This window comes from Otolemur garnettii, unplaced genomic scaffold (genome assembly GCF_000181295.1).
Source record: "Otolemur garnettii isolate 467f Iridium unplaced genomic scaffold, OtoGar3 scaffold00025, whole genome shotgun sequence".
Classification (NCBI taxonomy): domain Eukaryota; kingdom Metazoa; phylum Chordata; class Mammalia; order Primates; family Galagidae; genus Otolemur; species Otolemur garnettii.
In genome coordinates, this window is record NW_003852420.1 from 9956342 (window position 1) to 9974207 (window position 17866).

Below are 17866 nucleotides of genomic sequence, written 5' to 3' on the forward strand. Positions count from 1 at the left end.
CCAGGCTGGATTCGAACCCACCACCTCAGATGTATGTGGCTGGTGCCTTAGCGGCTTAAGCCACAGGTGCCAAGCTGATTGTATTGTTTTTGAGAGTTGAGTTTTGAGGATTCTTTATACATGAATATAGTAGACACTAGAGCTTTGTCAGATGTAGGATCTGTGAACATTTTCTCCTACTCTGTACCTTGTCTTTTCATTCTCTTCACATGGGCTTTCATATACGAAAGCCAATATACCAATTTCTATTGTATTTTCCAGTTTTATTATTTCACTTTGATTTCTCTGAGATGTTCTATTTTTTTCCTTTGTTTTAAGAGAATTTATCATCGATTTCCAAAGCATTTTTATGGTAGCTGCTTTAAAATCCTGGTCAGGTAACACCAAGGTCTGATTCATCTCAATGCGGGCATCTATGACTCTCTGTTCTCCATTCAAGTTGTGATTTTTTTTGGTTCTTAGTCTAACAAGTAATCTCTGGCTGTATCCTGAATATTTTGTACATTGTGTTTAGAGGATTTCAGTGCATTTAAATCCTTTATTTTAGCACGTAGTCATCCTGTTATAGGTTTAGCAGGTAGGTCCTAGCCTGCTCTTGTGGGTTGTAGTTTCAATGAAAGTTTGATTTTCAGAGTTTCTGCTGCTTAGTTTGATCTGCTAGGTTGATGTGGTACAGCTGCATCTTCTGTTAGTCCCTGCTGGTGCTGCCTGAAGCCTTGGGGTATCATATCTCTCAGTGGGGGAACTAAGTCTCAGACTCTCTGAGAGGAAGAGGCTTCCCAGGTTGGGCTGCTTATTAGGGTAGGGTCACCTTTGCTGGTGTCCTCCTCCCAACTGCCCCAGTGAATGTGGGCAGGGGCAGAGTCTCAGGCCCATGGGGACAGAGAATCTTCCCAGGCTGGATCATTTGTTGTGTTGACAGAATCCACTTCCAGGTGTCCTCCTGACCACACAGGTACCTTAGCAGGAGAAAGAAGTCTCGGGCCCTATGGAGGTGAGTACTTCCCCTGGCCATCTATTGCCAGTGGCCTCCTATGATGCCCTTGCTAGGTGCCGGGCTTTCCTGGTCATGTTGGATGGACAACCAGTCAACCCTGGGGAGAGTGAGCATGCCTGGGCCACCTGTTTATTGCCAGGTTGCAAGTCAAGATGCACTGGGTCTGGGTCCCTTTCTTCAGTTTGGTAGGAGGACATAAGACACCCTTGCCACTAAGTCCTCCCTCCAATCCCAGGCCCCCAAACCAATTCACCTTCTTCGTACCAAACCTCAGAGTTCTCCTTTGGTTACCCCTTGTGTTTCTAGGGTTCATAATTACACTTGGCAGGTAAATGCAAGGAGAAATAGATGCATGCCACCTTATAGGATTTGAAGTCCCACAATATTTTTTTTTAATTTTATGATTACCCTTTAACATTACTGTAATTTTGCCAAAGGAAAAAAATTTAAATCCTTTATCTTATTTTTGCCCAAGAAAGCACAAATTTTACTTGGCAGATGTACAAAGAATCACTATTAATGTTAGTATTCTAGCCTATACTCAACACTGTGAGATGAATGAAAAAGGTCCCCTCAAATTCGGTAGAGTGCCATGGCATTACAGCTCACAGCAACCTCCAACTCCTGGGCTCAAGCGAGTCTCCTGCCTCCGCCTCCCAAGTAGCTGGGACCACAGGCGCCCGCCACAACGCCCGGCTATTTTTTGGTTGCAGCCGTCATTGTTGTTTGGCAGGTCCAGGCTGGATTCAAACCCACCACCTTGTGTGTACGTGGCTGGTGCCTTAGCCAGTTGAGCTACAGGCGCCGAGCCCCCTCAAATTCTATATGAACATGCAGTGAGTACATCTAACAGTGGTGACCTTAAGACAAGTTAGCTTCTCAAATTTCAGTTGAGTAAAAGAATCTCTAAGTTCTAACTTTGGGTGGCGCCTGTGGCTTGGTGAGTAGGGCACCAGCCATATACTGAGGGTGGTGGGTTCAAACCCAGCCCCAGCCAAACTGCAACAAAAAAATAGCCAGATGTTGTGGTGGGTGCCTGTGGTCCCAGCTACTGGGGAGACTGAGGCAAGAGAATCCCCTAAGCCCAGGAGTTGGAGATTGCTGTGAGCTGTGACACCACAGCACTCTACTGACACTCTGTATCTAAAAAAAAAAATTCTAACTTTACCTCTAATAGGCACACAACTCTGCAAAGAATAGATACACTTGGCACAGTTAAATCTTCTTAGGAAGGCTCAAGAATGTGTAAAAAGTAGCCACTAGAGGTCAGTAGACCCCAACAATACCCTACAGCAAGGCCTTGCCAGACACCGCCTCTAGGACCAGTCTCAGAGCAGCTGCCTGGGGTTATTATTTTTTAACCAATTTTCCATTAAACGCTACTTCTAAAGCCCTTGAATAACGTCCTCATCTTCTTATTTATACTTAAGACTCCCTCATATTTTCCAAGACTTCTTAAAAGAAGTTTCTATACAAATTGACAACTACTGGAAGTATATCTGCTTGTTTGTTTTTTAGAATTTTAAAAATTTTCCCATTCAATTGTAGGATTTTTTAAGTATGAAAAACCTTCACAATACTATAAAATATGACAGACATACAGTTTTCTTAAGAAAATGGCTTTAAGGGCAATCTGTAAGGGTATCCTTAAAGCCATAATCACATGCACTGTTATTACAGAAATATTTGCTGGGTAAACAACTCCACTAGGAACGTATTACACTTTCTTCATGATGGAGAAAGGTAGACATAATATTCTATTCTCAGTCGCATTCTTTCTCCTTTCAGTGTTTCATTTCTCTTTCCTCTGTTTTCAAAGAAAAAAACCCAGCAACTTTTGAGAAAAACTAGCTTATAATGAACTCAGTCTGAAGACTTTCCCAATGAGAGTTAAACAAAGCTGCAGGAATGTAAGAATGTATACTTTTTAACTTAGAAACTTCCTCATACTCCATACACGAGATCAAGGGCAGCTTAAATTTGATGATAAAGGAACAAATTGATAAGCTAAGTACTATGATATCTATTTTTAAATCTTATCATCTTTCACTGGCTTGTGTTTTTCCTTTATTCATTCGGCCAGCCTTTACTGAGCACCTACTGTGAGCCAAGTGCCCTGTCCTCTCTCTACTCACACACCAGGGCATGGTTTTGCGTGTGACAGCTGTCGGCACTGCATGATCAGACTAGGTAGACAGCAAAACATGAACCCTGACAGTCTGGCATGGGGGACCCAGGGATGCATTCAAAAGCCCTTACCCTTAAAAGTTCTGTTCCAATAAGCTGAGTTTTTGTAAATTCAAGCAAGGCTCAGCTATTAAAAACTCTAAGGAGCATAAAAGGTTGGTCCAAAGTGGTCACTCAGCAAAGAACTTCAAGGGGCAAAGGGCCAAGAATTAGAAGTGTTCTGGAACCAGATGAGAACATTTATTTTGAGTAGAAAGTTGTCAAGGGTTTCATTTATTTCAGAAAACAGTTAAAATTTCGGACTTGTTTTCCTTCCCGGGTTTTAACATAAAAAGTTGATTTTACCTGGTATGAGAACTTAACTGAGAAGACAACGTTTTCTCTCCAGTTAGTCCACAACTAGGTGGGGCTTCTTCCACGCTGGGAAGACGCTAGGCTGAAAGGAGAACTCGGTGCACAGTGGACACAACCCTGGTCTGGTGAACTGGGAGTCACAACTGCCCCTGAGAGCGCACCGACATTGGTTTAAAGATATTCAGAGCAGGCCAGCGCCTGTGGCTCAGTGAGTAGGGTGCCGGCCCCACATATGGAGGGTGGCAGGTTCAAACCCGGCCCTGGCCAAACTGCAGCAAAAAAATAGCCGGGCACTGTGTTGGGCACCTGTAGTGCCAGCTACTTGGGAGGCTGAGGCAAGGCAATTGCTTACATCCAAGAGTTGGAGGTTGCTGTGAGCTACAATGCCATGGCACTGTACCAAGCATGAGAAAGTGAGACTCTGACTTTAAAAAGAAGAAGAAGAAGACACAGCTGAATAGCAGGTCACCGATGCCTGCTTGCTTGGAAAAGCCCTTGAGGAAAGCTATCGAGCCAGACCATGAGGTCACCACTCAAAGCCTGGACCTAGCAGATAAGTGCCCCGAGGGTGTGGCTTGGGCAGGAACCACAGCCTGTTTTTCAATTCAGTTGAGATTACTTTTTAAAATTCTAACTATAGGGTGGCACCTGTAGCTCAAGCAGCCAAGGCGCCAACCACATACACCAAAGCTGGTGGTTCAAATCCAACCTGGGCCTGCCAAACAATGACATCTACAACCAAAAAAATAGCCGGGCGTTGTGGCAGGCACCTGTAGTCTCAGCGACTTGGGAGGCTGAGGCAAGAGAATCGCTTAAGCCCAGGAGTTGAAGGTTACTGTGAGCCGTGACGCCATGGTACTCTACCCAGGGTGATGGCTTGAGGCTCTGTCTCAAAAAAAAAAAAAAGCTCTAACTGCAGGCAAAGTACACAGAAGTAATTAAGTCTTTTATCCCAGAGCAGGTGTCTTTGAAACTCAAAATGAAGAGCCATGGCAAATAGCATTCTTGAGCTTTTAAAAATCATTCTACACTTAAACTGGGGGCCAGGTGTGGTGGTGGCTCAATCCTGTAACCCTAACACTTTGGGAGGCTGAGGCAGAGGACTGCATTCAAGACCAGCCTGGCAACATAGTGAGATCCCATCTCTACACACACAAAAGTTTTTTTTTTAGCCAGGTGTGGTGGGCTCCTGTAGTCCCAGCTACTCAGGAGGCTGAGCAGGAAGATCACTTGTGCTCTGGAGTTTGAGGTTGCTGCAAGCTTAATCACGCCACTGCACTCTAGCCCAGGCGACACAGTGAGACCCTCTCTCAAAAATAAATTAATAAATAAAAGTAAAATAGCATAAGTCTACACAGAGGGAAAAGAAGTAGGAGTTGCCAGGTTATTATGCGAACTTGGGTAATTTCCTTCATTATCCTGAGATTCAACTTCCCCGCGTGGCAAAGGAGAGGATTAAAGAATGAATGCTTGCTTAGAGAGCGCACTGGTGGGTCAATAATCTCAAACCCACAGTTCGTAAAGTGCTGCCTGGAACATGCTTTGCAGACCCCAGCTCAGAAGCCGGCTTTCTCTTTCTCTATCTCTTGAGCATCACTCAAATATGCTCGGTTTATCCTTCACTACTCGAGCTACACAATTAGAACATGACATGCAGAGACTTCAAAATCCTGTTTGGGGACTGAACATTCAGTCTCCATAGCTGAATCTGCAGAACTGAATCCAGCAAGAGGGAACAAAACCAGAGATGTGCTGCCCATGCCCAATACCCAAATCTTCCAAATAAAACCTGTCGACTTGGCATCTGATAGGAAGTGCCCCATTTTATTCTTGGTCATTTCTTAGAGAATTGGTCCACAATCACTGCCCCCTCCTTGCATTTCCTCACCATATCTTGTGTGTGGCTCAGGGAGTATTGGGTCAATGTCGCTTAATGCACCTATGAAAAGAAACCTCTTCAACATTATTTGTGTCTAAAATATACCGATTCCTATTTGAAAACATCACTGACACATCCAGAATTCTACAATTATAATACTAAGTATAAATTTTATTTTGAATTTTTTTTTTGTAGAGACAGAGTCTCACTTTATCACCCTTGGTAGAGTGCCGTGGTGTCACAGCTCACAGCAACCTCCAACTCCTGGGCTTAGGCAATTCTCTGGCCTCAGCCTCCCAAGTAGCTAGGACTACAGGCGCCCGCTGCAATGCCTGGCTATTTTTTTCTTGAAGTTTGGCCAGGGCCAGGTTTGAACCTGCCACCCTCAGTGGGGCCAGTACCCTACCTACTGAGCCACAGGTGCCACCCTTTTTTTTTTTAGTCTGACTTTCATTCTGTTGCCTTGGGTAGAGTGCCATGGCATCACAGCTCATAGCAAATCAGACTCTTGGGTTCAAGCAATCCTCTTGCCTTCCTGAGTAGCTGGGACTACAAGTGCCTGCCATAACACCCAGCTAATTTTTCTCCCCCCCCCAGCTAATTTTTCTACTTTTAGTATAGATGGGGTCTCCCTCTTGTTCAGGCAGGTCTCGAACTCCTGAGCACAAGCAATCTCCCACCACGGCCTCCCAAAGTGTTAGGATTACAGGCATGAGCCTCCATGCCAGCCTTATTTTTGATAAGAGTTTTTGGATCTAAGAGCTCACAATTCTTTTCTTTTGGAAACAAAAGCTTATAGGGTTACAAAGAGATACCATATGAATTATAGAAAGAAAAAAAGACAACCATATTTATTGACTCTTAAATACTAAATTCCTTGGATGAAATGCCTAAAGATACACTTTATAAAATGGTCTTTGACTGGGATGTTGACAGATTGCCAGAGTAAGAATAAGGGGGTTTTAAACCACTATTTACCTTAAACTTATAGCTGGCTGCCAGCCAGGGCCTTTAATCATCAAAGACTTATTGTGTTCTTGACATTCAATCTGCTGTATACATTCACCCAATTTCCATTTCCCCGTCACTGCTCTCAGACAGAAGTTCAAGTTTGAGGAAAGGGCTGAGATTTCCTACATCTGTATTGTAATGTCTGAACAACAACTTCAGAGAAACTCTTTGTCCTGTATTAGAAAGCACCTTGGGTGCTTTCCAGGACAAAGGCCCCAGGGGGTGCTGATGAGATAAGCCACACAGTTGCTCAGAGTTTATCAAGCCCCAGTAGTACACAGGGGACTATGCCTCCAAATTCCTTTGTGACCTTGCCTTGGAGAGGTTTAACCAAGATCATGTGTCCTTAACTTGGTTGTTCCATTCTGTAGCCCCTATGCTTCCCTTGGGGCCAGCAGCACAGGAGAAAAGAATCAGGTATCGAACAGGCAGGGAGTTTCCGTCCACCAAGAAGTCCGTGCTTGGGACTAATTGACGGATTCCATTCAGCTGTCTGTGGCATGGACTGGAGTTGAGCAGGAAGGGAGCACATTCCAGAGAGGGGAGCAAGACATTAAGGGTTGGCACAGCCTGGAAACAGTCTGGACAGGAGTAGCAGGCCCGTGATAACGAGTACGTAAACACCAGCAGGAGCCAATATTCAGCCAGCACCAGCCTGTATGGCCCTGCCAATTGCTAAAATATTGCGATACAGTATACTGGCGGTTAAATATTTTGAACAAATATCCCAGACACCAGATTATACAAGAGTCCTGAAAATGAAACAGAAGAGCTGTGATAAGAGCTGGAAGGAAAGAAGTCCAGGACAACATCTCAAAAAGACTTAACCAGAGGCACGGGATAGAAAAGGTGTTTTTTTGGCAGCTGTGGGTCTTCTGCCTTATCTCACCACGAAGGGCGAGCGGAGGAGTTTCATAATCCTGTGCCTGCCTTGGGTGGAGTTGTTTACTTTTCCAGCACCTTAGGAGGAGTGGCCAGCGGACCGGTAACTTCAGAACAGAAGTCCTCTGTTTATTTAGACACAAATGGCCTAGCCTAACCTTCTTTGCATAACCAGACTGAAATGACCAAGGCTGCTGAAGTTATTCTGACTAATACTCTCGGATTCTTACCGATCCAGTAGTTTCTAGGAAAGTGTTCTTAAATCTCATGCCTCTTGCCATTAATACCTTCCTCCAGGGCATGAGCAGTGAGATGGGTAGATATAGGAAAGAGAAGTGTCCTTCAGATTTGGGTTCTGGGGAAAGTCACTGGCATCTGAGCAAAGACAGGGTTATTCTAGTGGGACATGGAGATAGAAGCCACTTGGGAAATGAAGCATAACCATGAGATGAAGGCATGGAGTGAGGAGGGTGGGTGGATCCTATCACAAGCATGGCTGGGAAGGGTCAGAGGCAGGTGCAAATGACATGGGGAATCTGGGCTCAGATTCTTATAACTAAATTTCTGGGAGGTCTCTGCCACCTCCTAAAACTGAGGACTACTCCTCTTCCAAAGGTTAGAACTGTAATGCTCACTCCAACCTTGAAGCTGGGACCTTGCTACCCACTGATAAGCTACCTGCACGTTGCCTGCCGCCTGCCTGGATTTCTGGGAAGGGAGCACAGTCGGCATGTGCTATGAACTGTGTTTGTGTCTCCAACCCCCAAATGCACATGTTAAACCCTGCTCCCCAATATGACTGCCCTGGAGGTGGGGCCTTTGGGAGGGGAGTAGATCTAGAGGGTGAGGGCCCTAATAATGGGGTTACTATAAGAGACAAGAGAGAGAAGGTCTCCTCCTGACCACATAAGGACATAGCAAGAAGGTGGCCGTCTTACAGATCAGTAAGGTGACCTCACCAGATACCAGATCTGCAGGCACCTTGATCTTGACTCCCAGCCTCCAGAAGTATGAAAAATCAGTGCTCATTGTCTAAGCCACACAGTCTGTGGTAGTTGTTACAGCAGCTTGAGCTGACCGGGCGGAGGGCAGTAGTATGCTGAGCAGCTCAGCTGATGAGGAACTGGCTTTCTTGTGAGTCTACTGTGTACCAAGCACCTTGCCTCATGGACTAGCCCCCCCATCCTCATGGTCTCCCCCACAATGAGGCAGACATCATTATCTCCACTTCACAAGGGAGGAGACTGGCTCAGAGAGGCTAAGTGGCTTGGTCAAGGTTAAAACACAGGAAAAAGCAGAACAGAATCCAACCAGATAGTCTGACCAAGCATGACCATCACCAATAACCCTGTAAAAAGGTTGCCTTGACATCTGACTACTAACCCCTTCCCAGGTTTAGGCCTTTATAAGGGTTTCCAGAGAAGCTTTTTGGCCTAGACTTTTTAACAAGTATTTCAACATAAACATTTCAACATGCTTCTCATTTTTAGTACTGTCAGCCAAATTCCAATTAGCAACAGTTGCTTTCTTTTTATTTTTATTGAGAAAGAGTCTCACTATGTCACCCTCGGTAGAGTACCATGGTGTCACAGTTTACAGCAACCTCAAACTCTTGGGCTTAAGCAATTCTCTTGCCTCAGCCTCCCAAGTAGCTGGGACTACAGGGACCTGCCACAACACCCGCTATTTTTTGTTGTAGTTGTCATTGTTGTTTAGCTGTCCCAGGCTGGGTTTGAACCCACCTGCTCGGGTGTATGGGGCTGGTGCCCTAACCACTGAGCTGCAGGCATCAAGGCAGTAGTTGCTTTCCTATGGATTATTCAACCAACAGGAAATGAAAGATAAAAACAGTCTACGATGAATTCCCTCAAAGAATAGAGCCATTGTCCCAAAGTATTTCAACAGGCCAATACTTCTGAAGTTCTGTCCAGTTGCACCCATTCACTTCTTCTAGGAAATGCTTTTGATAACCAGAGATGATGAATAAAATCAGTTTGAGGAATGGAAAGTAACGTGGAGCAGGATGGAAAGGAGAAAGGAGAGGTGAAAAGTTAGGGTGAGAAAGACAAGGGATAAGGAAAGATCTAATTCTTCATCAGGTACTAAATTAAATAGGAAGCTTACTGATTCTGATTACTCTATGTCCAAAAATCAGAAAAGAATCATGAGAAAGTTTAAAAGTGCTTTTTTCATAGAATTCTTTCTTTAAAATTTCAGATTAATAGGAGGGTACAAATGACTAGATTACAGGGTTTGCATTGGTCAGGTAAGGTCTCTGTTGCCGCCGTGCCCCAGACCAGGAGGTGTGCCGTATGCCCTTACACCGTGCCGTTAGGTAAGAGCACACCGATGCCTCTCCCTCTTCCCCGCTCCTCTCTCCCTTCTCCCCACCTCCCCACCACTTGAATTAAATTGTGTTTTTCTCTTGTGCACCACATGTGTAGTGGTTTGTCTACTGGCTTCATATTAGTATTGAATACATTGGATACTTGCTTTTCCATTCTTGCGATGTTTTACTAAAGAAAATGTTCTCCAACTCTATCTAGACAAATACAAAAGATGTAAAGCCTCCATCTGTTTTCATGGCTGAACAGTATTCCATGGTGTATATATACTAAGCTTATTGATCCATTCATGGGTTGAGGGGTACTTGGATTAGTTCACCATCTTGGTGACTGTAAACAGAGCTGTGATAAACAAATTTTCATAAAATTCTTGAAGACGATGACAGGTACACACTCAATCTACAGTCATTGAATTCATCATCACTAAAGCCTACATTTTCTTAGGACCCAGCTAGTTCCCATTAAAAATCCCTATTTGCATTTCTTAATATTAACAACAACCACATTGATGGGCACCCACAGATGGACAACCCTATGCTAAGGACTTTACATTTTTCCCTGAGTTCAATCTAACCTCATGAAGCAAGCATTTTACTGTCATTGCAGATGACCGAAGAGCTTCGAGGGTTTACGAAACAGTACCCGGGCAGTGCCTGTGGCTCAGTGGGCAGAGCGCCGGCCCCATATACCGAGGGTGGCAGGTTCAAATCCGACCCCGACCAAACTGCAACAAAAAATAGCCAGGCGTTGTGGAGGGCACCTGTAGTCCCAGCTACTCGGGAGGCTGAGGCAAGAGAAAATCGCCTAAGCCCAAGAGCTGGAGGTTGCTGTGAGTTGTGATGCCATGGCATTCTACCAAGGGTGACAAAATGAGACTCTGTCTCTTAAAAAAAAGAAAGAAAAGAAAGAAAAAGAAACAGCACTCCAATGCGTTCAGCCAATGTGGCAGAGCTAAACTTTGAATCCAGGCCTGTGGACCTCCAGACCCAGACTGGGTGATGAACAAGAAAAAAATGAACTTTACAACTAAAGATTGTCACTACCAACATCAGGCAATTACCATTAAGCTTAAATAACACACATTTCAGCAATTTAGTGAAGAAAAGTTGTAGTTAAATTGGGAGTTCATAAGTTCCTAAGAGGAATAGTAAAGTCTCTTTTTTTGGAGACAGGGTCTGGCTCTCTCCCCCCAGGCTAAGTATGCAGTGGCATCATAGCTCACAGCAACCTCAAAGTCCTGGGTTCAAGTGATCCTCCTGCCTCAGCATCCCAAGTAGCTAGGACTACAAGCATGCCCACCACATCTGGCTAGTTTTTCTGGGTTTTGTTGTAGAGAGGTCATCTCACTCTTGCTCAGGCTGGTCTCAAACTCCTGGGCCTCAAGTGATTCTCCCACCTCAGCCTCCCAAGGTGCTAGGATTACAGACATGAGCCACCAGGCCTGGCCAAAGTCTCTATTTTTATTACTCATAGCATTTAACAGGCCCACATTGCTATTTTCTGAAGTTTTGAAAGAACAAAACAAAACAAAAAAATTCCATTTTCTTTTTGTTGAACCAAGTGTTACCTGCTTGGAATGCATTTTGATAGAGATCAGAAAGGGACCCAAGATTAAAAAAAAAGACCTCCAGGAAACAGCTCCTTCTCACACCAGAGGAGGCTGCCCTTTGAAGTCTCTCCCCACAGCTGGGCTTAGTTAAGATCTCTTTCCACCTAAGACAATGAATCATTCTTGGAGATCTTGGAGGATTATTGGAAGAGACAGAAACAATATCACATACTTGCATATCTGCTAATTGTTTTTTTGGTAAGTTAGTTTGTTTAAAACTCTTATTACCTGGATCCACATCAGAAGAGCAAGGCAAAGAAAGGAATTCCGCAGAACTAAAAGCCTCGCTGTTGGCCTTTTCACTGGGTCTCTGCAGGACATAATCTCTGATGTCACATGCTGATGGAAGGTCCACAGCACTGCTGTCCTCTGAGTGGCTATTCAGCAGAGCTTCCCAGGCCGCCATAGTCCTGCCATGGAAAACATTTTAAACTCAGTACAAAAGGCACTACATAGCAAGAATCCTCATTAGAGCCATGGTTTGAGGAATCTTACCAAACCGTAAAACTGGGCCTGCCCTCAAAAGCAGAGGGAAAAGAATGGGCACAGTGGGTCACACCTGTAAACTTACACTCTGGGAGGCCAAGGTGGACAGATCACTTGAGCTCAGAAGTTTGACGCCAGCCTGTGCGAGAGCCAGACCCCGTCTCTACTAAACATTTAACTGGGCTTTGTGGTGGATGCCTGTAGTCCCAGCTACTTGGGAGGCTGAGAGAGGATCGCCTGAACCCAGGAGTTTGAGGTTGCTGTGAGCTAGACTGAGGCCGTGGCACTCTAGCCTGGACAACACAGTGAGGCTCTGTCTCCACAACAACAATAACAAAATTATTATTATTTTTTTTTTTTTAAGTAGAGGGCATGGTTTGGTGCCTGTAGCACAGTGGTTAGGACACTGACCACATACAACAGGCTGGTGGGTTCAAACCCAGCCTGGGCCTGCTAAACAATGACAACTACAACAAAAAAATACCCAGGTGTTGTGGCAGGTGCCTGTAGTCCCAGCTTCTTGGGAGGCTGAGGCAAGAGAATCACTTATGCCCAAGAGTTAGAGGTTGCTGTGAACTGTGATACCACTGCATTCTACTGAGGGTGATATAATAAAATTCTGTCTCAAAAAAAAAAAAAAGCTCAGGCGCCTGTGGCTCAAGTGGCTAAGGCGCCAGCCACATACACCTGAGCTGGCGGGTTCGAATCCAGGCCGGGCCTGTGAATGCAAAGGGGAACGTCACACAGACACTTCCCTCCTAGTTTGGCATGATCCAAACACAGATACGTGTAACGTTAACACCATGAGTCAAAACAGAGAAGAGCCCAGAAGGGTGGGCAGGCTTTCTGGAGGTTATCTCCAAGCGAAAAGCACAAACTCAAGAAGAGCCAACTAGACAGTCACAAGTGGTACAGAGCGTCAGGAATTTAAAGTGAGTGTCAAGGACCGGTCACACACTGAGTAGCTAGAGAAGGACAAACTCCGTGTTCTCAGCTGGATGGCTGTGGAGCCTTCCCTCCTGCACCCAGCTGTGGGAAGGACAGCAAGGCTGGCTGCTGTCAGCAAGCTGGACACAAAACTCTCCAGCTGAGCTCTGGACATCCCAAAGGTGGATTATTGGATCAGGTGTTTGGACAATTCTAGTTTAAGACTAGGTGTTCTTGGCCAGGCACAGTGGCTCACATATATAATCCTAACACTCTTGGGAAAAAAAACTAGGGTCCTCTAACCCTCCTGGAGCCCCCTGTGGGGGCTAGATGCCCTACAGAAGGGCTCTCTGCAGTGCGTCTGACCCTGCTTACCTCTCTATGACATAACCGTGGGGCTGGGGAGATCATGGACCCTCTGCCTCATGAGTTGCTATCATTAATAAATCTTCCTATAGCTGGCACCAGGTGTCATGAGTGCCATGGCCATCACGAAACACCCACATCTGACAGCTAGGTAGCAGGTGGCTTTGCAGGGGGCAAGCCTGGTGGCAGGCAATCTCATGAACAAGAATCCTTCATTTACCTGCAGTGGCCCAGGTGAGAAAGGAAGAGTAAATGAACTAGGTCAGAGCCCCATAGGTCAGAGTAGATTAAGAGAGATTAAGAATATATTTAGGAACTGGCTTGGCACCTGTGGCTCAAGCGGCTAGGGTGCCAGCCACATACACCAGAGCTGGCGGGCCTGCCAAACAATGGCAACTACAACCAAAAAACAGCCTGGCGTTGTGGCAGGTGCCTGTGGTCCCCAGCTGCTGGGGAGGCTGAGGCAAGAGAATGGCCTGGGCCCAGGAATTGGAGGTTGGTGTGAGCTGTGACACCACAGCACTCTACCCAGGGTGATAGCTTGAGGCTTTGTCTCAAAAAAAAAAAAAAGAAAGGGCAGCACCTGGGGCTCAGTGAGTAGGGCGTTGGTCCCATATATCGAGGGTGGTGGGTTCAAACCTGGCCCTGGCCAAAATGCAACCAAAAAATAATAATAAAATAAAGAAAGAAAAGAATATATTTAAAACCTAAAATGAGAGTAGAACCCAATAGCCGAATGGAGAAAGGTGTCAAAGAAGAGCTGGGACTCAATAAGAAGAGGCAGCTTAGTGACTAGGAGGGTTATTAGCTGAGTTAGGAAAGATGGGAGAAGCAATTGGTTTAGGAAAAGGCAATATTCTGAATCATGGAATCCTGTGCAGCTGTCACAATGCCCGTCAGAACTTAAAAGATCTCAAGGACATACATGTACGTGTGTGAAGGAAACAAGTAATTTCAGAAGAACACAAGCAGTATATTCATAAGAGTAGGCTCCATTTATGAGTGCTTGTTAGATGCCAGGCATTGTGTCAAGAGCTTCGTCCGCAAAAACTCTATGCAGCCTACTATTACCCTCATGTAAGCTCAGATCCAGCCACAGAAAGTCGCCAAGCTAAGATGAACCCAGTTCGAAGTCCTCTCAGCCTCCTGCGTCTACACAGCCTCAATGCTGCTGCCTAAGCCACCGCCTGATCAGGCAAAGATAGGAGGTATATAAAAACAAATCAACAGGGAGGCCTGGCAAGATCCTTCTTGTTTGAGGACACCCAGTCACATGCTGTTGGGCACTTTCGCTCAGGCAGAGTGCGAGCCAAGATACCAGCTGACTGCTCCTGAAAGGAGTGGAGGGATCAAGGTTCCCAAAGAAGCAAGAACATCCTGTCTTTTCACAAGTTCCATATGAGCCAATCAGCCTGAAGTTTCAGCAAACACCTCTGTAGCGGGCACCTTTGCTTCCCCCTTCTCCCTTCCTGTTACCTAACACTCTGCTCTGGAGGCTTCCAGAAGGGAACAAACAGGTCGGTGAATGATATTGGTATATCTGTCCCCCTGCAAAGGTGCCTTGAAACCAGCCATCAACGGAGAGTGTCCTCAGTGCCATGAAATGAAAACAAACAGTACACTGACGTGATGCCTCTAGCTGCTTTGTTTTTAGAATCACTTACATCAAATGCCAAATACTTTCCTACTGGGAACTCGACCAAAGAAATGATGAAAAAAATGCCTACTAAAAGGTAGGATCCGTCTTATCACACAGTTAAGTATTTGTGCATGTAAAATGCATGATTTGGACTCAGTGAATTTGTATAAAAGCAAGCAAGCAATGGGGGCAGATGAAACCCTGCTCATGGTCTGAAACAACTTGAGCTGGCACATAGAATCCAATGATAATCCGTCGCCCCAAACATTTTGATTACAGCTCAACTTCCTTCCCAGAAGTGCTTATTTTCCTCTCTTAAAAGTGCTTTAATTACACAATTGTTTTCCACTACTGGAAAGTCTAGGATGTCCTGGAATTGGAGGCATGAAGTTTCTAAGTCCAGTACATAAAAACCTGCTTACGAGAGGCAGTCAACCTTCTATGACTCTGCAGATGTTTATAGACCTACAGATACAAGTCCATCAAGGTCCACATAGAAGAAGTGATTTAATGGGTGGCACCTGTGGCTCAAAGGAGTAGGGCGCTAGCCCCATATGCCGGAGGTGGCGGGTTCAAACCCAGCCCCAGCCAAAAACGGCAAAAAAAGAAGTGATTTAACTTCATTTACCTTTCTTCAATTAAGGCACTTACCTCCCTAAAAAAAATTTTACAGGAAAATTTTCAAACATAAAGAAAAGTGGAAAGAATTACACCATGGACTTCACATATTAATAGCTACCACCTAGACTCCCCAGTTAACATTTTACAATGATTGGCTTCATCACATACGCACCCATCTATCCAACTCTCTATTCATCTGTCAGTCTATGTCAAAATACATATTTCCATTTAGGGTGTGAGATGATCACTTTGCATTTTTAAACAGTCTGTTAGCTGAGGAAAGCGCAAAGTGGAGGACGTCGTGTGTCCCTGGAGTTAAAGAGCACAGGTTGGAGCTCCTGCTGTCACTTTTTAGCTGTGTCATAGTGAGAAAAAAGCCATTGAACTTCCGTTTTCTTGTCTTTCAAAATGGCTTGATGATAATATACTATGATAATATATTTACCTCACAAGATTGTTATATAAAATTAGTGCATGGAAGATATTTAGTATAGTATCTAGGGCTTTAAAATGGCTGGTTCTAATAAGTGAAATAGCAAAAATTAAAAACCAAATTGCAGTTCCCATCTTCCCAGCCTGCTTCTAGTCCATTTACCCCTCTGTTTCCCACCCAGGAGTCATCCTGCTTCTCTCATCCTTATCCAGTGTATTCTACCCTGCCTATTCTGTATTTTCTTCACAACCTTTGGCAAAACCCCAGGCTAGATGAAGCCGGTGGCCTCCCCCACTCTCCTTGGGAGGGCAGATGGGCTGTGCTCTGGATGAACGAGTGTCCACCCAGAAGGGGCTAGCTGGCCAAATGGATACTGCCTCTGCCCTCTCCTCGGGCCCCTTCATGTTTTCTCAACTCAGACCCTCCCCCAAAGCTCGCACACCTTGCTCCTCTTTGTCACTAGATCATCCAAAAGGAAACAGAACCCGGGGCGGGGGGAGGAACATCCCCAACTCCCCCATCAAACACGGCACAGGCTCCCACACTGGCACATCTTCACCTCTCCTTACAACAGAGATGCTGTCCTGCCCTTAGCAAAAGCCAACCCCACCCCACCCCCACGCCCCTGTACACACATTTGGGCTTCAGATCCCTCCCTCTCCGTGGACCTTTCCAGAGACTTCAGCAAGGTCAATCCCTCTCCCTTCTGCTCCTATGGACCTTCACTTAGGCTTTCTGACCTAAGTGACCCAAATCTCTCACATTTTTAATAAAAACATGATGCATGAGGGAATGTTCTTATTTTTTGAAAATGTCACTGAAATTAATGGCGAGGGGACATGATGTCTCCAACATACTCTTAAATAGTATCATATATATATACACAAACATACACATACATACAGAGAAGAGAAGGGACAAGAGGAGAGAGCGGAAATCTGACAGAAACCAGGTACCAAGCTACTGTTTTTATAAATGTAGGCTGACTGCATGACAAAGGGACAGTCATATGACACACACAGGGCATGGGAGAGAATGACAAAGAAAAAGGCATAAATGAGACAACTGGTAAATCTTGAAAATGCTATTAGAGAATTCCTGGTATTAGCCTTGCAATTTTTGAAGGTATGAAATTATATCAAAATGCAAAGTTGTCAAGAAAGAAAACAAAAACTTTTGACACCTGCTGTCCCCACAGTCAGTCTCCTCTCTACGAACTTCCCAGAAGAGCCTACAAACGGTTCATTTCCTCGCCTCCACCAACTCAATCACTCAGTCTAGTGCAGAACTTCTAAAAATTCGTTCTTCATCTTTTTTCTTTGAGACAGAGTCTCACTCTGTTGCCCTGGGTACAGTGCTCTGGCCTCATAGCTCACAGCAAACTCGAACTCTTGCCCTCAAGCAATCTTTTGTTCTCATTTTTAGTAGAGATGAGGTCTTACTCTTGCTCAGGCTGGTCTTGAATTCTTGAACTTAAGCGATCCTCCTGCCTCGGCCTCCCAGAGTGTTAGGATTACAGGCATAAGTCACTGTAACAGGACCCAGGAAATTCCTTCTAACATTCCTTTTCTTTATAAGAAACCACTCTCCTGATCATCCTCCCACCTCTTTGCCCCTCTCTACTCTCCATGTCCACGTAGACTTTATGAGCCTTGGCTCAAAGTCTGCCCCTTTCCTTTCCTTCTCTGAGACATTAATTTCCACCCAGAAGCTTCTCTATAGCCCGCATCCCACAACCTCAGCCCCCCCCCCCCACTTTCCGTACATCAGGCACAATGGCTTTCCTGCAGGTTCTCCAATAAACCCTCTGCACTGGTCCCCACTGCATCTCCCTGTCCTGGATAACTCTTCTAACAAATGGAGGAGGATGGGACACTTCTCAATTCACTTTATGCTTCCTGTATTACCCTGACATCAAAACCAGATAAAGTAATCACAAGCAACCAAATCTGGCAACATATGAAAAGGATTATACTCCATAACTAAGTGGAACCAATCCCAGGAATGCAAAGTTGTTATAACATCAATGAAAGTAATACACTGTATCAGAAGAATAAAGGATAAAAACTACAACACACACGAGGAATAGAAGGGAACTTTGTCAACCTGATAAAAGGCATTTTTTAAAAA

The 17866-nt window shown here is 45.0% G+C and overlaps 1 protein-coding gene across 3 annotated transcripts in view; it reads right to left on the minus strand.

Annotated features, from left to right (window-relative positions):
• CUNH20orf196 (chromosome unknown C20orf196 homolog) overlaps positions 1 to 17866 on the minus strand; it is a 97297-nt gene that overhangs the window by 75583 nt on the left and 3848 nt on the right. For all 3 annotated transcript variants that reach the window (XM_023512215.1, XM_012804194.1, XM_023512216.1), the window contains exon 2: positions 11493 to 11674. In XM_023512215.1, the coding sequence (XP_023367983.1) occupies positions 11493 to 11670 (178 nt within the window). In that variant the 5' untranslated portion in view covers positions 11671 to 11674. The remainder of the gene's footprint in view (positions 1 to 11492; positions 11675 to 17866) is intronic.